The 22,898-nt window shown below is 40.6% G+C and overlaps 1 protein-coding gene across 4 annotated transcripts in view; it reads right to left on the reverse strand.

Annotated features, from left to right (window-relative positions):
• Positions 1–22,898, reverse strand: part of LOC137616583 (uncharacterized) — a 229,293-nt gene that overhangs the window by 85,574 nt on the left and 120,821 nt on the right. For 2 of the 4 annotated variants that reach the window (XM_068346466.1, XM_068346465.1), the window contains exons 2-3: positions 17,473–17,571; positions 262–405 (exon numbers count right to left, since the gene is read on the reverse strand). In XM_068346466.1, the coding sequence (XP_068202567.1) occupies positions 262–405; positions 17,473–17,522 (194 nt within the window). In that variant the 5' untranslated portion in view covers positions 17,523–17,571. Of the gene's footprint in view, positions 1–261; positions 406–578; positions 654–17,472; positions 17,572–17,990; positions 18,010–22,898 lie in introns of those variants that run through there. The other 2 variants (XM_068346468.1, XM_068346467.1) reach the window with 2 other exon arrangements.

Raw genomic sequence — 22,898 nt, forward strand, 5'->3', positions numbered from 1 at the left:
TTTACATTTTTATCTAATCTAATACTCATGACTGTCTACCATTACCATGTAGTATGAAGTTAGCATATTAAGAACATCTTTACTTTGAAAACCACAGAGAAATAAATATTCTGGAAAACAAGGATAATTCTCAGCCATATTTTCAGAGGAAGTCTTTCACTTGCTAAAACCAATTAAGGATTATGATGGGAGAGAGAGAGAGAGAAGGGCAATTAACCTGCTGAAAAACCTAATATGCTTAAATGAAAAAATTCAACTCACCTTAACTGATAATCATGGCCATTGATATGTGGCAAGAGACGGGCATTTAGTATGTGTTTGGGAGTAGAGCTCAAAAAAACAGAAGAAGCTTTACGTGGACGAGGGACAGGAGGGGTAGACACTCTAGGAGATAACAGGCCATCCCTAAAATTAGAAGGTGAACCAAGGATAGTATCTTCTCGCGACCAAGTTTAAAACAGAACATAATACAGCCATAATGCAATTAAGATGATATTTTGGATATATAACAACCATTCAATAATGCATGTGAATTTAGAATAACATATATACCACCCAAAATATATAAACACACTTACATGAAAAGGTTTGACAGCTTGAATTTTTATTATACACCACTTCAATATTTCAAAAATTTTATCTTCAGCCTGCAGCTTTTAAAGAAATTTAGTTGATTTAGTATCATGAATAGATGTCACAAAAACAGAATTTTAATAACAAAATTTTTTATTTCCATACTCACCTGATGTTCATACTGTTTCATCTCCAGTAGCTCAGTTTATTTCTGTTTACCCCCAAAAATTTAAAGTATTTTCCCCATTTTCTTTCCTTTCAAAAGATATATGCCCGTAGTAAAGTAAAGAAACAATCTAGCGGTTAATGGCAAAGAGCGTTAGCAGTTCTATGATGTTCAGTTTTACAACCACATCAGTGATATGAAGACATCCCCATCCAGATTGTGATTAGTTTTTACTGTGTTTTAAGTCGCTTTCCCTGCTGGGTTTGTTGGCATTCCTGCACAGAGATTACACTGTACTTAAAATAACCGTTATAAGGAGTATGTGCCTAACCTCTTCCTCTAAGGAAAAGTATGTTTGAAATCCAGAGAAAGATAGGAAAGTTGTTTATTGCGGAGTTGATGAATTTATGACACACCAAATATTCACTTACCAGCCAAGTTTTGTTAATGACGAGCCTTAAAAGCTCTTAACACATTAAACTTTATTTGTCAATCTCAGAGGGCCAGCCAGCCTTTGCTTGTAAGCGGCAAGTCTGACTTACCTCCCTATTTGCTTACTCTAATCTGACTTCCATAGTCGACTCGGAGACCCTCAAATTCTTTAATAACTTTAGATACTTATGCTGCTAAGCCCTTATAGTCCTTCATTCCTAGTCGCTCTTTCAAATATCTAGGTTGTGAGGCAGAAGATCAAGTTGGTATTTGAAACATTATATTCCTCATTTTGCAAAAGCAAACACTTTAAACCTTGTTTTTCATTTGTGAGATTGCATTTCATATCATAGAATTCTCTTAACTGTTTAATGTTGTTAAAGATGTTTTGGCTAAAGCTGGTCGGTTGCATCACACACCAGACAACAGTGTGTTTTGTTTGCTTGCATGCTTGGCTACTAGCTCACCACAAGTTTATATTAGTTGGGTAAATATTATCACTTATCCTTTCAGTAGTTATGAGTCTTACTATAAAAGAGAATTAAAAATCTATGCAAGGGTATTACACTGGAGGTGCCACTACATATGCTATACCTTTCATCACAGAACCTCAATTTAGACACAGTAGCTAATGTGCCAGTTGTAAAGAATGTGTAAGACAAGTGTCAAATTAAATCTTATAGCTAAAACTCCTTCCTAAGTTATTTCTAAAGGAAGTTCTAATTGCTTCCTCAAAACATTTGGAGACAGCTTTGTCTAAAAACTATTCAGTATATACTTCTCAATTACCTCTTTTTTTGTTGTGGATAATAAGAGTGGTTAAATTCTTATCAGTTTTACTAGGAATGGTTGCTAATACTAGTTCTCTTTAGTTTGTAATCTTTGATTCCTCCAGGACGTTTTGACTTGTACAAGCCTAGTCAAGTTACCTGGCGTTAGAGATTTCAAAATAATTTCCTCCTTTGAGCCCAACATTACTGATAATATATGAAAACCCTTAAAATGAAGGTTTCCAAGCTGGTTTACTTAGGACTCTTTGTGGGTAATAATGGGAATATACTTGGAATATGTTGCTTTGCACTTAATTTAACTATTTTAAAAGGCTTTATTTTAGCAGCGAAAGCTAGCCTTTTTGCTTATAGGGGCAATGATGATGGTACTATGACTCCGACATTTGTCTTTACTACAGCCTAACTAGTTTACTTTTGTTAGTCCTATTAGGAATTTAATGTCATTAACTCCTTTTGTGGTAGGTCAGAAATCTATTTAGTTTTTGATTCAGAATAATAATTCAAATATAATCTTCCATTTGTTTCCTAGGCAAAATCACATATCATGCATGTATGGTATGAAAAGTAATGGGCCAAGAACACTACCCTGAGGAACACCAGATATTACATTCCTAGTCACTATGGTACCCATCAATAATTACGCTCTGCAATCTATTACTTAAAAATTCAATAATCATGCTAAGAGAAGACCCACCTAATCCCATCTCTTTTAGGCTCGAAAACAAGGGGCTCATGATTAACATGGACAAAGGCAGCACTAAAATCAAGGACAATCATACAAACTTTCTGACTACAATCAAGGGATTTCTGTATAGCTTTGGAAAATGTAAGAGCATCACATGCTAAAAGGCATTAGCAAAAGCCAAACTGCATATTAGGGGAAAGATAATTACCTCCAGCATAAATATTTTAGATAATGTGGGAGTCATGGATATTGGGCAGTAATCAGCAGAAGTAAATCTATAAAGACACATTTACCTAATGAAGTAACATTACCAATTCTCCAACATGTGCAAAAAGAACATCTTACTAATTTGTTAAAAACAACAAATGACTTAGGGGCTAAGAAATCAGCTGTCTTTATAAAAAAAGGACTAATACCATTTGGATCTACACCTTCATAAAAAGTCCAGTATGTTTTAATTTCACAGGACCAAAAAGCTAAACTAATTAGTTTAGCCTCAAGAAAACAGAAATGAGAAATATCTTTCTCCTTACCTTTTAAGAAAATATAAAAAAGGAGAATTAAGCCCATACAATTTTCTTTTTTTTATAATGGCCATAGCATTAGTCAAGACTATTATATGGCAAGGCTAAATTCATGTGTATACAAACTATTTATGATACCCACAGAACACCATGACAGACGCCATTAAATTTCACTTGCTACAATGCTGACGAAGGACAGATGGTTTTTACTATTTTACTAACTCAGTCGATCGCTTATAACTTTTGCCATTATAGAAAATATGTGGGGGCGGACATCTAAAGGAAGTTTGGCATAAGGATATCTAAAACAACACTCAACATATAAATACATTCCATTAAAGTTTCCAAAAATAAAAAATTAACTTTAATTCAGAAAACATCAAACATGAAAAATTATTTTCCTATATAAAAAAATCATACAAGAACATATTAACAGTAATGATATAATTGGTAGAACTTTTATATATAAAATTTCTAGGAATACTTATAGCAATATAATTTATATTTAATCACACGGAAATAATAAGCCTTCAACATTGCGGTTAAGTACTTTCACTGGTTAAATAGCATCAAATTTATATCTTTTACTGAAGCACAGTTAATTTGCATATCAAAAAGACAAATCAAACTAGAAAACTTATAAAGGAAATTATTTTAATTATCATACTATTTACTTAAAACCGGCATGAAAGTAACAGGAGAGCTTATTCTTTGGAAAAATAATCATAAATATCTGAAAGTTCTATAGCACACAATAAAACCTCACTACAGAAACACTACCACAAACCAAAGAAGACGCAAAACTGATGTCAATATCACAATACTAGCAACCTATGTCAACAGGATTAACTCCACCATGAACAAAAGTAAGCTCAATATCAGGAAATGAAACCTTACAAGGAGTGCAATGTAAGAATGTTTCTTACCAAGCTTATACTGATCACTTACTTAAGCTTGTTATATGTTTCACTCACAGCACCATCACATAAAAAAACACACACGTGCACAAACACACACACACAGCAAATTTTCATAGCTCGTCAATCCCTGTTATGTTAGCAAGCTGTGGGGACCCATTCTGTTATTCTTAATGTCCATCTATTATATATCCTCTGATACATAAGTTAATACTGGTAAGACCATCTCATTAAATACTTTTCTTTTTAGAGAAAGTGGCATTTTACATTTCATAATCTCATATTGTTAGCCAAAAAATCTCCATTACAAGATTATCCTTCTTTTAATTTCGGCCTAATGTTCTGGAGAAATACAGTACTTACTGCCTGTCATAAGTATGCATAAACATTAATAATCCCTAGAGGTTCATCAGTATCCCTTATTTGTTGCCACTCTATATTTACACTGAACATTGCTTTAGTTTTACTCGTATTCATTTTATCCTACAGTTCTGCTTTATTCAAATATATAATTTCTTGCAATTCCTCTCATGATTCACTTAATAAAACTATGACATCAGCCATACCTGAAGTAGTAGACCAATTCTCCATTAATGTTAATTCCTACACTTTCCCAATCTAAATTCTTAAAAGTTTGTAACCATGCTATGAGTAATTTAAGAGAGATGAGGTCTCCCTGTCTAACTTCCTTCTCTATCAGATTTTTCCCACTATCTTCATGTAGTTTTAGGATTGCTGTACTACCCATATAGAGATCTCCAAGTATTTTAACATAAGATTTGTCTATTCCTTATTTTTTGAAGGGCTTTCATCACTGCTGAAGTTTTGACAGAATCAAAAGCTTTCTCATATTCTATAAATGCCATTTATGTGGTTTGTCATACTTTGTTGAGTTTTCCATTACCTGGCCAATTACATGAATATACACGTAGTCAGTTGTAGAATACCCGCTTCTGAAACATGCCTGCTCTCTTGGGTAATTAAAGTCTTGCTGTATTTCTATTCAGCCTGATGTGATCTTTGTAAATATTTATCATATTACTGAGAGTAAACTTACTGGGCGGTAATTTTTCAGGTCTTTTGTGTCTCCCTTTTTATGAATTACCATCAAAGTTTTTCCAGGCCATAAGTATACAGTATAGCATTCTTGCAAACATTTTATGTGAAGTTTAGAAATTTTTACTAATATGAAAATTCTTTCATCTATTATTAAATAAATTGCTAGGTCATCTTCTCCAGCTGTTTTGCTTCTTTTCATACATTTTTAATACTTTCTTTACTTCTCCTACAGTTACTTTTGGTACTGGCTCAGTGTTTCATCATGTCTATTGGCATAAGTATCTATTATATCACTATTATATAGTATTGTAAAGAAATCCTCAGCATTTGCTATCACTCCAACTCTATTGTTATTTCCATTATCATCCTATAAAGCAAGCATCTGTTGGTGCCTTGTTATAATTTTTTTTTCAGCAATTATATGTTTCTTCTTTTCTTTAATATTTCCTCTATTTTCGTCTGATTGTGTTTACAATTATCTTGGGTTTTTAGTTTCTTTATTGTTTTGGATAGTTCTGCTAATTCTATTTCAGCTCTCTTGGGTTTTATCCTCATTTCCAATCTTTTCTGAGTTTTCTTTGATCTTGTTAGGAACTTTTCCACTTATCTCTTGTGATGATTTCAATAAAAATTTTGTTAAATTACTATTCATTTTTCTTTACTTACTTCCATTTCATTATGTAGCTGGGAGTACCTACTGTATTTTGTATTGCTAAAGTAAACTCATCAGATTTTTCTCTTAATACAGGAGTGTTTATTAACTTAATGTTTTTTCTTAAAAATTTTATTTTGATAATAAAATAAATTTTTGAATATACTTACCCGGTGATTATATAAGCTGCAGCTCTGCTGCTCGACAGAAAACTCTACGTAAAATATCCGCCAGCGATCGCTATGCAGGTAGGGGGTGTACTTCAACAGCGCCATCTGTCGTGCAGGTACTCAGTACTCATTGTAAACAAAGAACTCAATTTTCTCCTCGGTCCACTGCGTCTCTATTGGGGAGGAAGGGAGGGTCCTTTAATATATAATCACCGGGTAAGTATATTCAAAAATTTATTTTATTATCAAAATAACATTTTTCAATATTTAACTTAGCCGGTGATTATATAAGCTGATTCACACCCAGGGGGGTGGGTAGAGACCAGCAATAAATGTTTACATTATTATGAGCTAAGGATTTTTTATTTCATTTTAGCAGTTATCAAAATAACAAACATAAAATAAATAAGTACCTGGTAAGGAAGTCGACTTGAACAATTACTCTGCCTTTTTAAGTACGTCTTCCTTACGGAGCCTCGCGATCCTCTTAGGATGCTGAGCGACCCCTAGGATCTGAAGTATGAAGGGTTGCAACCCATACTACAGGACCTCATCAAAACCTCTAATCTAGGCGCTTCTCAAGAAAAGAATTTGACCACCCGCCAAATCAACCAGGATGCGAAAGGCTTCTTAGCCTTCCGGACAACCCAAAAACAACAATAAAAACATTTCAAGAGAAAGATTAAAAAGGTTATGGAATTAGGGGAATGTAGTGGTTGAGCCCTCACCCACTACTGCACTCGCTGCTACGAATGGTCCCAGGGTGTAGCAGTTCTCGTAAAGAGACTGGACATCTTTAAGATAAAAAGACGCGAACACTGACTTGCTTCTCCAATAGGTTGCGTCCATTATACTTCGCAGAGATCTATTTTGTTTAAAGGCCACTGAAGTTGCGACAGCTCTAACTTCATGTGTCCTTACCTTCAGCAAAGCTTGGTCTTCCTCACTCAGATGGGAATGAGCTTCTCGTATTAACAGTCTGATAAAATAGGATAAAGCATTCTTTGACATAGGCAAAGATGGTTTCTTAACAGAACACCATAAAGCTTCTGACTGTCCTCGTAAAGGTTTAGTTCGTCTTAAATAGAACTTAAGAGCTCTAACAGGGCATAAGACTCTTTCTAGTTCATTTCCAACCATATTTGATAGGCTTGGAATATCGAACGATTTCGGCCAAGGACGAGAAGGTAGCTCGTTTTTGGCTAGAAAACCAAGTTGTAAAGAACATGTAGCCGTTTCAGATGAAAATCCGATGTTCCTGCTGAAGGCGTGAATCTCACTGACTCTTTTAGCTGTGGCTAAGCAAACCAGGAAAAGTGTCTTTAAAGTGAGATCTTTAAAGGAGGCTGATTGTAGCGGCTCGAACCTTTCTGACATGAGGAATCTTAGTACCACGTCTAAATTCCAACCAGGTGTAGCCAAACGACGCTCCTTCGTGGTCTCAAAAGACTTAAGGAGGTCCTGTAGATCTTTGTTGTTGGAAAGATCTAAGCCTCTGTGACGGAAGACTGATGCCAACATGCTTCTGTAACCCTTGATAGTGGGAGCTGAAAGAGATCTCTCTTTCCTCAGGTATAAAAGGAAGTCAGCTATTTGAGTTACAGAGGTACTGGTCGAGGATACTGATACTGACTTGCACCAGTTTCGGAAGACTTCCCACTTCGATTGGTAGACTCTAAGAGTGGATGTCCTCCTTGCTCTAGCAATCGCCCTGGCTGCCTCCTTCGAAAAGCCTCTAGCTCTCGAGAGTCTTTCGATAGTCTGAAGGCAGTCAGACGAAGAGCGTGGAGGCCTTGGTGTACCTTCTTTACGTGTGGCTGACGTAGAAGGTCCACCCTTAGAGGAAGAGTTCTGGGAACGTCCACTAGCCATCGAAGTACCTCGGTGAACCATTCTCTCGCGGGCCAGAGGGGAGCAACTAACGTCAACCTTGTCCCTTCGTGAGAGGCGAACTTCTGCAGTACCTTGTTGACAATCTTGAACGGGGGGAATGCATATAGGTCTAGATGTGACCAATCTAGGAGAAAGGCATCTATATGAACTGCTGCTGGGTCCGGGATTGGTGAGCAATATATTGGGAGCCTCTTGGTCATCGAGGTTGCGAAGAGATCTATGGTAGGCTGGCCCCATGTGGCCCACAGTCTCTTGCACACATCCTTGTGTAGGGTCCATTCTGTAGGAATGATTTGTCCCTTCCGACTGAGGCAATCTGCCATGACATTCAAGTTGCCTTGGATGAACCTCGTTACTAGAGAAATGTTTAGATCTTTTGACCAGGTGAGGAGGTCCCTTGCGATCTCGTACAACGTCATAGAGTGGGTCCCTCCTTGCTTGGAGATGTACGCCAAAGCCGTGGTGTTGTCCGAGTTCACCTCCACCACTTTGCCTTGAAGGAGAGACTTGAAGCTTTTCAAGGCCAGATGAACTGCCAGTAGCTCCTTGCAGTTGATATGCATTGTCCTTTGACTCGAGTTCCAAGTTCCCGAGCATTCCCGACCGTCTAATGTCGCGCCCCAGCCCGTGTCCGATGCGTCCGAGAAGAGAACGTGGTTGGGAGTCTGAACAGCCAGGGGCAGACCCTCTCTGAGGCTGATACTGTCCTTCCACCAAGTCAGGGAAGACTTCATCTTCTCGGAAATGGGGATCGAGACCGCTTCTAGCGTCTTGTCCTTTTTCCAGTAAACCGCTAGGTGATATTGAAGAGGACGGAGGTGTAGTCTTCCTAACGATACGAACTGTTCCAGGGATGATAGTGTCCCTATCAGACTCATCCACTGCCTGACTGAACATCGTTCCTTCTTCAGCATGTTCTGGATGCATAACTGGGCTTGACTTGTTCTGGGGGCCAACGGAAAAGCCCGAAAAGCTTGACTGTGAATCTCCATCCCTAAATACACAATAGTTTGGGATGGGACCACTTGAGACTTTTCCATATTGACCAGGAGACCCAATTCCTTGGTCAGATCTAGAGTCCACTTTAGATCCTTCAGACAGCGATGACTGGAAGAAGCTCTTAGAAGCCAGTCGTCCAAATAGAGGGAGGCTCTGATGTCCGCTAAATGAAGGAATTTGGCTATATTCCTCATCAGCCTCGTAAACACAAGAGGAGCTGTGCTTAGGCCAAAGCACAGGGCTTGAAACTGGTAGACAACCTTTTCGTAAACGAATCTCAGAAAAGGTTGGGAGTCTGGGTGGATGGGGACGTGAAAGTATGCGTCCCTTAGGTCTAAAGAGACCATCCAGTCTTCCTTTCTGACCGCTGCTAGAACGGACTTTGTGATCTCCATGGCGAACGTCTGCTTTGTGACAAAGACATTCAGCGCACTGACGTCTAGCACCGGCCTCCACCCTCCTGTCTTCTTTACCACTAAGAAGAGACGGTTGTAGAAGCCCGGGGTTTGATGGTCCAGGACTTTGACTACCGCTCCCTTTTCTAGCAAGAGAGACACCACCTGTTTCAATGCTCGTCTCTTGTCTTCCTCTCTGTACCTGGGAGAGAGATCGATGGGAGACGTTGCTAGAGGGGGTTTTCGTACAAACGGTATCTTGTACCCCTCTCTGAGCAACTTCACAGATTGTGCATCTGCGCCTCTCTTCTCCCAGGTCTGCCAGAAGTTCTTGAGTCTGGCTCCCACTGCTGTCTGAAGAAGGTGGCAGTCAGACTCTGCCTTTAAAGGACTTGGTTCCTTTCTTCTTCCCACGTCTCCCTTCGGCACGAGCACCTCCTCTGCTGGAGGCTCTGCCACGAAAGGGCGGAATAAATCTGGACGCTGGAGTGTCCATCCTTGGTCTTGACAAGGTAGGCAAAGGGGTGGCTTTGCGGGCAGAGGACGCAACCAGGTCATGGGTGTCTTTCTGAATCAAAGAAGCAGCAATCTCCTTAATCAAGTCCTCTGGAAAAAGGCACTTAGAGAGAGGAGCAAACAGAAGTTCTGATCTTTGACACGGTGTCACTCCAGCTGACAGGAAAGAGCAAAGGTTCTCACGCTTCCTGAGGACTCCGGATACGAACGATGCCGCAAGCTCACTAGATCCGTCACGTATGGCCTTGTCCATGCAGGACATGATGAGCAAGGAAGATTCCTTCTCAGTCGGGGAGATCTTCCTGCTCAAAGCTCCCAGACACCAGTCCAAAAAGTTGAAGACCTCGAAGGCTCTAAAAACTCCTTTCAACAGATGGTCTAGGTCCGAAGGTGACCAGCATATCTTAGAGCGTCTCATGGCTAGCCTGCGGGGAGAGTCTACAAGACTTGAGAAGTCGCCCTGGGCAGAGGCAGGAACTCCCAAGCTGAGAACTTCTCCCGTGGCATACCAGACGCTCGATCTGGAAGAGAGTTTAGCAGGGGGAAACGTAAAGGCTGTCTTCCCTAGACTCTTTCTGGACTGCATCCAATCTCCTAAAACTCGTAAAGCTCTCTTGGACGAGCGTGCGAGGACGAGTCTCGTAAAGGCAGGCGAGGATGACTGCGTACCTAAAGCAAACTCTGACGGAGGAGAGCGTGGAGCCACAGACACAAACTGGTCCGGAAACATCTCTTTGAACAGAGCAAGAACTTTTCTAAAGTCCAAAGAGGGTTGCGTGGACTTGGGCTCGTCAAGGTCCGAATGTGGTTCATCAACGTGTGCCGCATCGTCATCATCAGAGAGTCCATCATCCGAGAATTGAGGAGGAAGCGGCAATGGAGTAGGTATCGGCTGGTCAGCTGAGTCCGGTCGCACGGGTGCACGCGTGACTGAACCGGACGCAACGTCATGGAACTGTTGCCCAGTCTGTGAGCTGGCAACAACCATAGCAGCGCGGGGACGCACAGCGTCTACTCCAGACTGTCTAGTCTGATGTGGGCGAGCAGAGGCAACCACACTGGGTTGCGGAGGTTGACGCACCGCGTCAAAACAAAACAACTTTGACGGTTGTTGTACCTCGCGAACGTCAACGGAAGGTTCCGTGCGTCGCTGAACGTCAACATGCGGCTGGCAGGGTACACTGGAACGCATGGGTGGCGGGACTCTCTCAGCTGGAGTGCGCAAGAAGGTCGCCTCAGCGTCCACAGGACGCACAACCGTGGTTGGTTGTAGGCAAGAGGTTGGTGCAGCAGCAACCTTCTCCGCACGAAAGTCCTGCATCAGAGACGTTAATTGGTACTGCATGGTCTGCAGCAAAGACCACTTAGGGTCTGCAGGAGCAGGTGCGGCGACAGACGGTGTAACTGCCTGAGGCGGTACCGCTTTGCCTCTCTTAGGAGGTGAGCAGTCATCGGAAGACTGCAGCGAGTCCGAACTGACCCAGTGGCTACAACTGGGCCGTTGGACTTGCGCGGAAGGGACCGACTTGCGCTTAAGAGGTCGTGAGACCTTGGTCCATGGTTTCTTACGAGAAACCTCTTCCGCAGACGAGGAATAAATGGGCTCTCTCGTCTCTGTGTGGGTGGGGCGATCTTGGGTAGATACGCCCGAAACCACGGAGGGAACGTCTGTTCGCTGATTAAAGCCTCTCGAACCCTTTGGTCGTACGACATTGCTTCTCCCCTGGACTTGGGAGCTTGCAAGAGGTCCCGGACTAGGAGGACGACAGGCACGAACAGACGAACCCTCAAGCGCAACACTATCCACAACACTATCACTCACTTTATCACTTCCCACTGCACTCTTACACTTCAGCTCCTTGACGTCCGCCATGAGCTGGTTACGGTCACTAGCCAAGGACTCAACTCTCTCACCCAGAGCTTGGATGGCACGCATCATATCTGCCATCGAAGGTTCCTGAGTGCCAGAAGGGGGATTAGGAGCAACCACTACAGGGGAAGGAATAGGTTGTGGGGCATGAGGAGAGGAAAAATCAACGGAACGAGATGAACTTCTCCTGACTCTATCTCTCTCTAGCCTACGTGTATATTTCTGGAATTCGATAAAATCGAATTCCGAAAGCCCAACGCATTCCTCACATCGATCTTCCAATTGACAGGTTTTATCCCGACAATTGGAACAAACGGTGTGAGGATCGATAGAGGCCTTCGGAAGACGCCTTGAACAGTCCCTAGCATTACACTTCCTGAATTTAGGGACTTGAGAAAGGTCAGCCATTTTGAATTGGTCAAAGGGGAATTCAAAAACTATCCAAAGTCATCAACAAATAATCCGATATCAAAAAAAGAATGCAAGGATTTATTGAAGAGAAAGCCTGCACAGCGAAAGCTCAAAACTAGAAACGTGTACTTCACCAAATAGTTGTGAAAACAAATCCAGTTAGCAACAGCGAATTAGTAGGTCTTGCCGGTAGCACGACAGAGAGAAAATTTGAGTTCTTTGTTTACAATGAGTACTGAGTACCTGCACGACAGATGGCGCTGTTGAAGTACACCCCCTACCTGCATAGCGATCGCTGGCGGATTTTTTACGTAGAGTTTTCTGTCGAGCAGCAGAGCTGCAGCTTATATAATCACCGGCTAAGTTAAATATTGAAAATTAGTTTATCTCTCTTTTTAGATCTAAAAATATTTTGCTTCTCACGATTATATGATCGCTTCACTTTAACTTGTTTAAAACTGTTACATCTTCAACTAAATTAACTTCTTCACTAAGAACAAAATCTATCTAATTTATATTTCTCCATTTTGGCTTCTCCTTGTCCATTTCAAAATAATTTGTATTTTTCATAGCTATACATACCCGAGTCATTTATATGGGCTATTCCTAATTTTGTTTCTCTACGACCAGGAAATCAAAGAAAAAGGCGTTTGACTGCTTTGCATTACAGTTGCTAAGTGCCAGTAACCACAGCGCATGAGAGTGCAGGGAGCCATCGCATGACGCTCTTCACTCTCTCCTGATCGAAAGACTTGTGGGGCAGTTGAGGTAGGATCTGTGATGACTCAGGTTTGTATAGCCAGGAAAAATATAAATGGTTTTAAAAAATTTGTAGTTTATTCCTACGCAGATACTTTCGCATCAACACATGGGAGTCTTCCTTGGGTGGGAGGAAGTCTCCATTAAGATGTATGCCCTTCCTCTCTAATAGATACGATTATTATTAGGTACTAACAAAAGATCAAAAGTGGATAAATTTGAACTGTGTAGCCAGCTCATGAAGGGGTAAAAGCATACGTTCAATCCAAGAGGATACTGTATGTCTAGTGCCAGAGGTAAAGCTACATGATCATCGTCACATACAGAATATATCCAATACTGTATATCATCAATGATAACTGAAAAATATGGCATTCTTATTTGTATTAAGGTGAGATCCAAGCGAAGGCTTCAAGTCCAATAACGATCCCCATTCTCCTTGATACACATTACATACCCTTTTAAAGCCGAGAATAACTGATGCCTTTGATAAAACGGTTACATGACTCATAAGAGCGCATGATTAGATTATGTGTTATGCTGCAACAGAAGGCCCTAAAGAGCCCTAAAGAGAAACTGTCTAGGGACCTGCGAATACATTCTCTAACATAATAGTCTGTAAAAGTGGTTAGTTTTTTCTAACACCAGCTTTGACAACTTGTGCTACAGAGTGGTTTCTGCGAAACGATAGGGTTGCGGCAAGACCACAGATATCAGGGGCTGAATGAGGGGCCTCAAGCGACACTTCTCCCAAGGATTTATAAGCTCTCATGATTGTTTCTCTCAACCAATATGAAATTTTGTTTTTGGATACTTGCTTTATGGAGCAACCTGTGCTCATGAACAAATGGGAGATTTTAGGCCTAAGATATGCTGTTCTCTTTTAGATATTTTTTAACTGCTCTCACGGGACAGAAAAATGTCATCAGGGTCACCAGTTACCTATTTGAGAGATATGAGAAAGTCAAATCTGATATCGTTTTCAATCGGATTCTGTGTTTTGGCCACAAATTTAGGAAAAATTGATATGGATAATTCTTTCCACCCTCTGGAATGTGATGCAAGATAAGATAGACCACATAGTTTGCTTATTTCCTTGGCCGAAGCTAAGGCAAAGAGGAAGATGATCTTCAATGTAACGTTGCTGTTTATGACTTTATGCATGGGTTCTTAGAGGCTTTCCTTTAGGCCCTGAGAACCTTAGTCATGTCCAAGGAAGGGGGTTTGAGTTCTCAAGGAGGACAAGTCTGCTTGAAACTCCAGATGAGATCTGAGAGTTCCCATGAAGAGGAGATGTCAAGCCCTTTTAGTTTGAAAACTTGGCTCAAAGCCAAGTGGTAATCTTTTACCACAGCGAGTCTTTTACTGCAGTGACTGAAAGAGAGCTTTTATTTCTCAAGAATAGCAAAAATTCTACAATCAGGGGAATAGTTCCCTCGAGTGGAGCAATATCCCCCTGTGATAACAACCACAGAAGATTTTCCACTTGGCCAGATAGATTACTGTGGACAACTTTCAGAGATATTTGGAAAGTTGTTTTGCAGTTGGACTTGGAAAGGCTTTTTTTCAGAGATGCTGGATAGTCTCAAACCATGAAGTGACAGACAATGCACTGCATCATGGAACTTTCTTATGTGTGATTATCGTAGTAGGTTTGGCCATTCTGGAAGTTCACAGAAGTTCCAACAGGTCTGAATACCACTCTGCTGCTGGTCACTTTGGAGCTACTAGCATTACTCTGACTTCCTGGGATGTTCGGGCTCTGTTCGGGCTCTGATGAATCAGACAAAATGGCGGAAAGGCATAAAAGTCTAGTCTGTCCCATGGTTGCTATAAAGCATCTTCTATTACTGCAACTTGGTCTGGGACTGGTGAGCAATACACTGGGAGTTTGTGATTCAGGCGAGTGACGAACATGTTGGGGAAAGTCAAAAGTATCTTTGTCACTAGTGGAAGCATTCTGAACCAACTGTTGTCCCTGATTGATTCAGATGGTCAGCAATCATGCTCCTATTCCCAGAGATGAATCTCACCAAGAGAGAGATTGCTTTGGTCTGTGCCCACCTAAGTATCTCTACTGCTAGTTGGCATAGCAGGAGAGAGGCTGCACCTCCTTGTTTACAGAGATAGGTCACTACCGTGGAGTTGTCGCTCACCAGCACCACGGAGTGACCTTTCAGTCTCTGAGGAGTGGAGTAACACTAGTTGCACAGCTTTCATCTCCAGGCCTTGTCCTCTTCTGGTTATAAGCCCGGGGATTTGCTTCCTTCCCAGATAAGTACCCCACCCTTGGCAAGAAGCATCCAAGAACAGAAGGAATTGTGGGGGAGAAGCCTGAAGGGGGGCTCCTGCTAACAGGTTCTACTCTCTGAGCTACCAATAGAGATATGCCACAACCTCCTGGGGCACCGACAGCAGGGTTGCAGGGTGGTCAGAAGCCTGCAACTACTGGCTCTTCAGAACCCAGTACACAGAGCGAAGATGCATTCTCCTCAAGGGGAAGAGTTTCTCCAAAGAGGAGTAATGGCTTAGAAGTTTCTGCCAAGTGTGTGCAGGAAATGGCTTCCCTTTCAGAAAGGTTTCTGCTATTTCCCTGAATCTCACGAGCCTGTCGGCAGATGAAAACGCTCTGGCTTTGACTGAGATGTCAATAACTAGGTAACTGATGGATTGTTGATGGACGAGGCTGGACTTGTCCAGTTTCAGTTGGATCCTTCACTCCTTGCAAAGATCTAGGAGTTTATCCCTGTGCCTCAACAGAAGAGGTCAGGATTCTGTTATGAGAAACAAGTCATCAATATAGCTCAAAACCCTGATGCCCAAGGCATGAGCCCAGGCTGAGACATAGGAAAAATTCTGGTGAAAACCTGAGGGGCAGTTGATAGGCAGAGGCATAAAACTGCAAACTGGAAAATTTTGTCTTGAAAGGGAAACTTTAGGTACTTCCTTGAAGCAGGATGAATTGGGACCTGAAAGTAGGCTTCTTTCAGGATCTCCTTTCTTCAAAGGAGATCAAGGAAGTGTTGGCTAAGTGGCTGGATGTGTCTGATTTTATAGAAAACACACACACGAAAAAATTGTCTTGTAGTCGTACTTCAGCTTATTACATCGACACTTGCCTGAGTCGTTTCCGCAATATCTTGAAAGGGAGACAGAAACAAACCACCTAAGATAGGTTTTTTATAAAAGACCTACAAGTGAAGGTGACAGCCAAGACAAGTGAGGAACAGAAAAAAAAAAATAGAAAATAAGATAAGATTAAAATTTATTTTAAAATTAAGTGTAGGTGTAAGCTAATTTCATTTATGTAAATTTAAAGTTTAAGCGTTATGATACATAGTATAAGCAACAGTGTAAATAGTGTAACGAACGTGTACCATTCAAGTCTCTCTCCTTCCCTTCCTCCCTCCTTCTCCCTCCGCACACATGCTGTTAGTATGTATGTATCTTTTATGTGTGTGTGTGTATATATATATATGTATATATATATATATATATGTATATATATATATATATATATATATATATATATATATTATATATATATATATATATATATATATATATATATATACATACATACATATATATATATATATATATATATATATATATATATATATATATATATATATATATATATATATATATACATATACTGTATATATATATATATATATATATATATATATATATACTGTATATATATATATATATATATATATATATATATATACATACATACATACATATGTATATTTATATATGTAAATATATATATATATATATATATATATATATATATATATACAGTATATATATATATATATATATATATATACAGTATATATATATATATATATATATACATATATATATATATATATATATATATACAGTATATATATATATATATATATATACAGTATATATATATATATATATATATATATATATATATATATATATATATATATACAGTATATATATATATATATATATATATATATATATATATACAGTATATATATATATATATATATATATATATATATATATATATATACATATACATATATATATATATATATATATATATATATATATATATATATATATATATATACAGTATATAAATATATATATATATATATATATATATATATATTTTATTTTTCATTTATAGTTTATTGGGTACTTCTCTAATTCCTTTCCAGACAAGGGTGCTTTCTTTGTTGGAGCCCTTCGATTTGTAGTATTCTGCTTTACTAATTAGAGTTGTAGCTTGGCTAGTAATAATGATAGTATGATAAAAGCCCAATAAGATATCCCAGATATTTAAGTACTGTATATGATACCGAAGAAGAGCAGGATCAGAAGGAAGTTAAAATATAATAAAAACACTGAATGCATTTCCCTTCTTTGTAAAAGACAAAAGCAATGAAAGAATTGGGTTAAATATGATGACACCACTCATATTTGGAGCTTCTGTGATGGGTATACTTAAAATTTCCATAACTTTAATCTACATTCCAATTTATTATATGAATGCTCAAAAAGTTCATATAACGTAAAACCTGTATATATCACTCTTTCAACATTAATTAATGCAAATTAAACAAACATCAAATATCGAAAAAATATTTTATAATTTACTAACGGTAAACTGGAAGGTGGAGAAACCAAATGAAGATGGGCAAAGTCATCCATGCTGTGTATGAAACCATGTGGATGTCAAAGGGATCACTCTGCAACATACCTGTGAAGAGAAATCTTTTAACCTATGTTCAAACTTTAAAATAACTTTGATAAGTTTACTATATAAAAAATATTTGCATTTTTGCTTTTATCCTCCATGAAGGTCAGCATTCAATATTCAAAATATCCCTAGTTAACAATACAAAAGAAAAAAGGAAGCTCTGTTAATGTGAGAATAGTTGCTTATTTTAGGTGTTAATATTCAGAAGAGTTAAGGTAATATTCTAAAACATGCATTATTTCCATGTTAATTAGTTCTTTACTAAATCTCTAAGCAAAATAGGATTTTCACAAATCATGGAATGAAAATAAAAGTTTATTAAATGATTAAATGTTTTAGCAGTTTATGCATTTCTATCTACTGTGCACTATATAAAAAAAATCTAGGATATTCTCTCTGAAAGGCTAATCATTACATACCAAGTAAACTTTTCAGTGGTTATGACCATGAACATAACCAAAGACTGTAATCATGTTACGGACAAAACATCTGCATTGATGAAATACAACCTAAAACAGTAGCATATACCAGATTGATTTATTAAAAATATTTTCATTATAAAATAAATTTTTGAACATACTTACCCGGTAGTTATATATATAGCTATACGTCCCTGACGTCCGGCAGAAATTTCAAAATTCGTGGCAATCGCAGATTGGGTAGCCAGGTGGACCACCTGCGCGCCCCTAGCGAGATACCTAGAACCATTCCATGATTCCTCAGATCTTCCATGCCTCTAGTCTCTAGAGCCTGATGAAGAATGAAAGTGCATTCTTCGACCTCTGAAACGAGGGCTTCTACACCAAGCACCAAAGAGCTTCTGTCTTGCCTCACAACTTTTCAGTTCAGTCCAGGAAGAACTTCAGGGATCTTACTGGACACAGGACCCTTCTCCAACTCCTCCCCAACTACATCCGAAAGGTTCGGAAACTCAAAAGCCACGGGCCAAGGTTGAGAAGAGCGTTCACTCTTGCCGAGAAAGCCTAACTGCAATGAGCCGATAGCTTTGTATCTCGAGAAAACCACTGTTTTCACTAAAAGCATGAATCCCACTGACTCTTTTAGCTGTCGCCAGACGGACTAAAAATAGTCTTCATCGTGAGGTCCTTAAATGAAGCTGAATGCAAGGGCTCAAACCTGTCACTCTTAATGAACTTCAGGACTATATCCAGATTCCAAGCTGGTGAATCCTGGAACTATTGCTTTGATGTTTCGAACGATTTGAGAAGTCCCTGTGGGTCTTTAACATAGGAAAGGACCAAGTGTTGGCCTGAATACAGTTGCTAACATACTCTTGTATCCCTTGATGGTAGAGGATGAAAAAATTACGTTCCTTTGAAGATATAACAGGAAGTCAGCAATCTGAGTTATAGAGGTACTGAGTGAGGAAAGAGTTGACTCTGCACCACTCTCTAAAAACTTCCTACTGGGATTGGTAAACCTAGAAGGTAGACATCCTTCTTGCTCTTGCAATAGCCCTAGCTGCCTCCTTCGAAAAACCTCTAGCTCTTGTGAGTTTTCCGATAATCTGAAGACAGTTAGATGAAGAGCTTAGAGCTTGTTGATGGTAACTTTCCAAGTGGGGTTATCAGTAAAACTACTCTTAATGAAAAACTTCTTGGAGTGTTTACCATCCATTCCAGAACCTCTGTGAACCACTCTCTTGAGGGCCAAAAGTGGGCCACAAGAGTCAATCTGGTCCCTTCGTGTGACCCAAACTTTTTGCATCACTCTGTAATGAATATTGAACGGGGGAAAGCGTACACGTCCACGTCACGAGCTGCTTGACGCTCGACGTCGCGTTCCGCTTGATGCTCGACGTCGCGTCCCGCTTGACGCTCGACGTCACGCCTTGCAGGACGCTCGACGTCACGTCCTGCAGGACACTCGACGTCACGTCCTGCTGGACGCTCGACGTCACGTCCTGCTGGACGCTCGACGTCACGTCCTGCTGGACGCTCGACATCACGTCTGGCCGCTTGACTCCTTTTGGTTAAAGCGGCTGAAACACGCCATTTAACGATGGAGTTGTAAAGACGTTCGTCGTCAGGAACCTCTCGACTATAAGCCTTACGACGCTTGGCGTCCAAGTGTGAAGCTTCTAGATGCTTAGGGTCCAGGCCTTCTATTCTCTTGTTGTCCGCAGGCTGAAAAACTTGCATGAGCAAGTTTCTGTTGTATATCTTGCAGCATATTAAAACTAGGGATCACTTGTTGTGATACAGATGTCACGTCTACCACAAGTCTGCTTTCTACGCCGTTTAAAGAGCGTGCAGAGCGTCCTGAGGATGATATCCAGACTGATGGTGGAGGAGGAGCAAGAACCGAGGTCATGCCAGGCTCAGACAACTGTCCTGCAACTGGGTGAGTTAGACATTTCTTGACAGTTGCCGACGTCCTTGAAGGACGTTTGGCAGGAGAGCTTTCTTCGGTAGAATGAAATCGCTCAGGACTGCTTTAAAGCCTACAACCAGTAGCTTGCGGTGTCATGATAGGACGCTGATTGACCGTATCCATCTTCCTTTCCAGAGGTCTAGAAGCTTGACACCAGCCTCGTCTGGGCACTGCGTCATCCGAAGGCGTCAATAGGTATGCTCGCTCCTCGCGGGCTCGGAAGCTAAAGCATCTCGTTTCCTTTTGTCGTTCGACATTCCTTCTCCCCGGGGTAGGGGAGCTTGGAAGAGATCTATAGTCGACATTCCTTCTCCCAGGGGTTGGGGAGCTTGGAAGAGGTCTATGGTTAGAACATTTAACATTCCTTCTCCCAGGGGTTGAATAGCTTGGAAGAGGTCTATGGTCGACATTCCTTCTCCTAGGGTTTGGGGAGCTTGGAAAAGGTCTATGGTTAGAAGAACGACAGGTCCTAGCAGACACACCCTCTATTGAGGGGTGGTGCTTAGGCCGAAACAGAGACCAAAACTGGACAACTTCCTCCTATACACGAACCTTCAGGTATTGCATGAAGTTCGGATGGATGAAGATGTGGAAGAAAGCATCCTAGAGGTCTAAAGAGACCATCCAATCGTCCTTCCTTACTGCTGCTAGGACTGATATCAAAGTCTTCATGGAGAACTTTGTCTTCTGAACGAAGGAGTTAAGAGCACTTAAATCCAGGACTGGTCAATAGTCTCCTTCTCCAAGAAGAGAGACATTTGATGTTGCATAGCCTGTCTCTTTGGCTCCTCTCTGTATCTGGCAGAGAGGTCTAACGGAGTTACTATTAAAGGAGGTTTCACTAGCAAAAATAATCTGCATCCCTCCTTTAGAAATAGTACTGACCAAAGGTCTATTCCTCTCCTCTCGCAGACTCGCCAGAAGTTGTTTAGTCTGGCTCCTACTGTTGTCTGTGCGGTTTAGAGATAAAAAGTATGCAGAACCTTTCTTGCTGATTTAGAAACCAAATCCTGTGTGACCTTTAGGGCTAAAGTGAAAGAGACCTCTTTGAACAACTCTTGAGGAAGAAGAGAGGAAGAAAAAGGGTGAGTGTGTACCCCAATTCTGACTTCTAAATGGGTGTAACCCCATGGTCAGAAAAGAACACATTTGGGCTCTTTTCTTAAAGACCCCTGCTGAGAAAAGGGCTGCTAACTCATTGGAACTGTTCTTTAAGGCTTTATCCATGCTTGACATAATGAGGCTGAGACTATCAGTGTCCACATCCTTCAAGGCAGAAACCTTCTTCCCCAAGGATCCCAGAGTTCGGTCAAGGAAAAAGAATACTTTGAAAGCATTGAAGACGCCTTTGAGAGGATGATCAAGCTCTGACGTTGACCAGAGTATTTGGTCCTTCTCAAGGCCATCTGACGCAGAGCGTCTACTTGACTCGAAAAATCTCCTTGGGCAGAGGTAGGAACTCCCAAGCTGAGAATTTCTCCCGTCTCGAACCAAACACTAGATCTGGAGGCCAATTTAGCCGAGGGAAAAGGGAAAAACAGTATACCCTGGATATTCTTGGATTGTATCCAGTCTCCCATCATCCTCAAAGCTCTATAAGATGATCGGGACAGCACCATCTTTGTAAACAGAGACTCCTTCGACACCTTCCCTAGCATAAACTCTGAAGGTGGGGAACGAGGAGCAGCAGGCACAAAATAATTCGGAAACCCTTCAGAAAAAACTCTCATGAGTTTCTATGTCAACCGAAGGATGAAGGAACTTAAGATCTTCTCCTACGAGAATTCCTCTAAAAGATAAATAAGGGAAAGGTGATCGTCGATCCCTTCTTCCTACAAGTCTCATATTATTTCCTAGGAGTTAACTCCTTAAGGTCCTGTAATTCTGGCCTCAATGGGTCCAAGATCATTACTTACTTTTACTTACTTTTAGGGGTTTATTTCTCGTCCTCCATTAGACACCAAGAGTCTGTACAGGCGGGCGTTGGTGTGTGAAAATAATTCTTCCAGTTAATATTTTTCTCTGAATATTTTCAGTTACAGCGTCTGGTATAACTATGTTCCAACGCTAGATGAAGGAACTTAGGATCTTCTACGAGAATTCCTCTAAAAGATAAATAAGGGAAAGGTGAGCATCGATCCCTTCTTCCTACAAGTCTCTAACCGAGGTAGAGACGTATTATTTCCTAGGAGTTAACTCCTTAAGGTCCTGTAATTCTGTCCTCAATGGGTCCAAGATCATTACTAACTTTTACTTACTTTTGGGGGGTTTATTTCTCGCCCTCCATTAGACACCAAGAGTCTGTACATGCGGGCCTTGGTGTGAAAATAATTCTTCCAGTTAATATTTTTCTTTGTATATTTTCAGTTATAGCGTCTGGTATAACTATGTTCCAACGCTAGACGCTCGCGGTCATTACGATCGGAACTAAGACGTTCGGCTAGACTGGTGTAATCACGACATCCGAGTACCGATGCTCGACGTCCCGTCTAACTGCTTGACGTTCGGCGTCACGTCTAACTGCTAGATGCTCGGCGTCAAGCTTGGTACCCGACGTCAAGTCCAACTGCTGGATGCTTGACACCATGCAACTGCTTGACGCTCAGCATCACATCTAACTACTAGACATTCGACGTCAAGTCCAACTGCTGGACGCTAGACGCCATGCAACTGCTTGACGCTCGGCGCCACATGACTCTCGGAACAATGACGTTCGCAGTTTAGACTCTCACGACTAAACGCTCGCGATTTAGACGCTCGGAACTATGCTTGACACTCGGCATCACGTCCAACTGCTTGACGCTCGACGTCACGTAACTGCTTGACGCTTGACGTCCTGTTTAACCGCTTGACACTCTACGTCAAGTCCAACTGCAGGACGCTTGACGCCATGCAACTGCTTGACGCCATGCAACTGCTTGACGTTCAGCGCC

The sequence above is a fragment of the Palaemon carinicauda genome, chromosome 22 (genome assembly GCF_036898095.1).
Source record: "Palaemon carinicauda isolate YSFRI2023 chromosome 22, ASM3689809v2, whole genome shotgun sequence".
Taxonomy (NCBI): domain Eukaryota; kingdom Metazoa; phylum Arthropoda; class Malacostraca; order Decapoda; family Palaemonidae; genus Palaemon; species Palaemon carinicauda.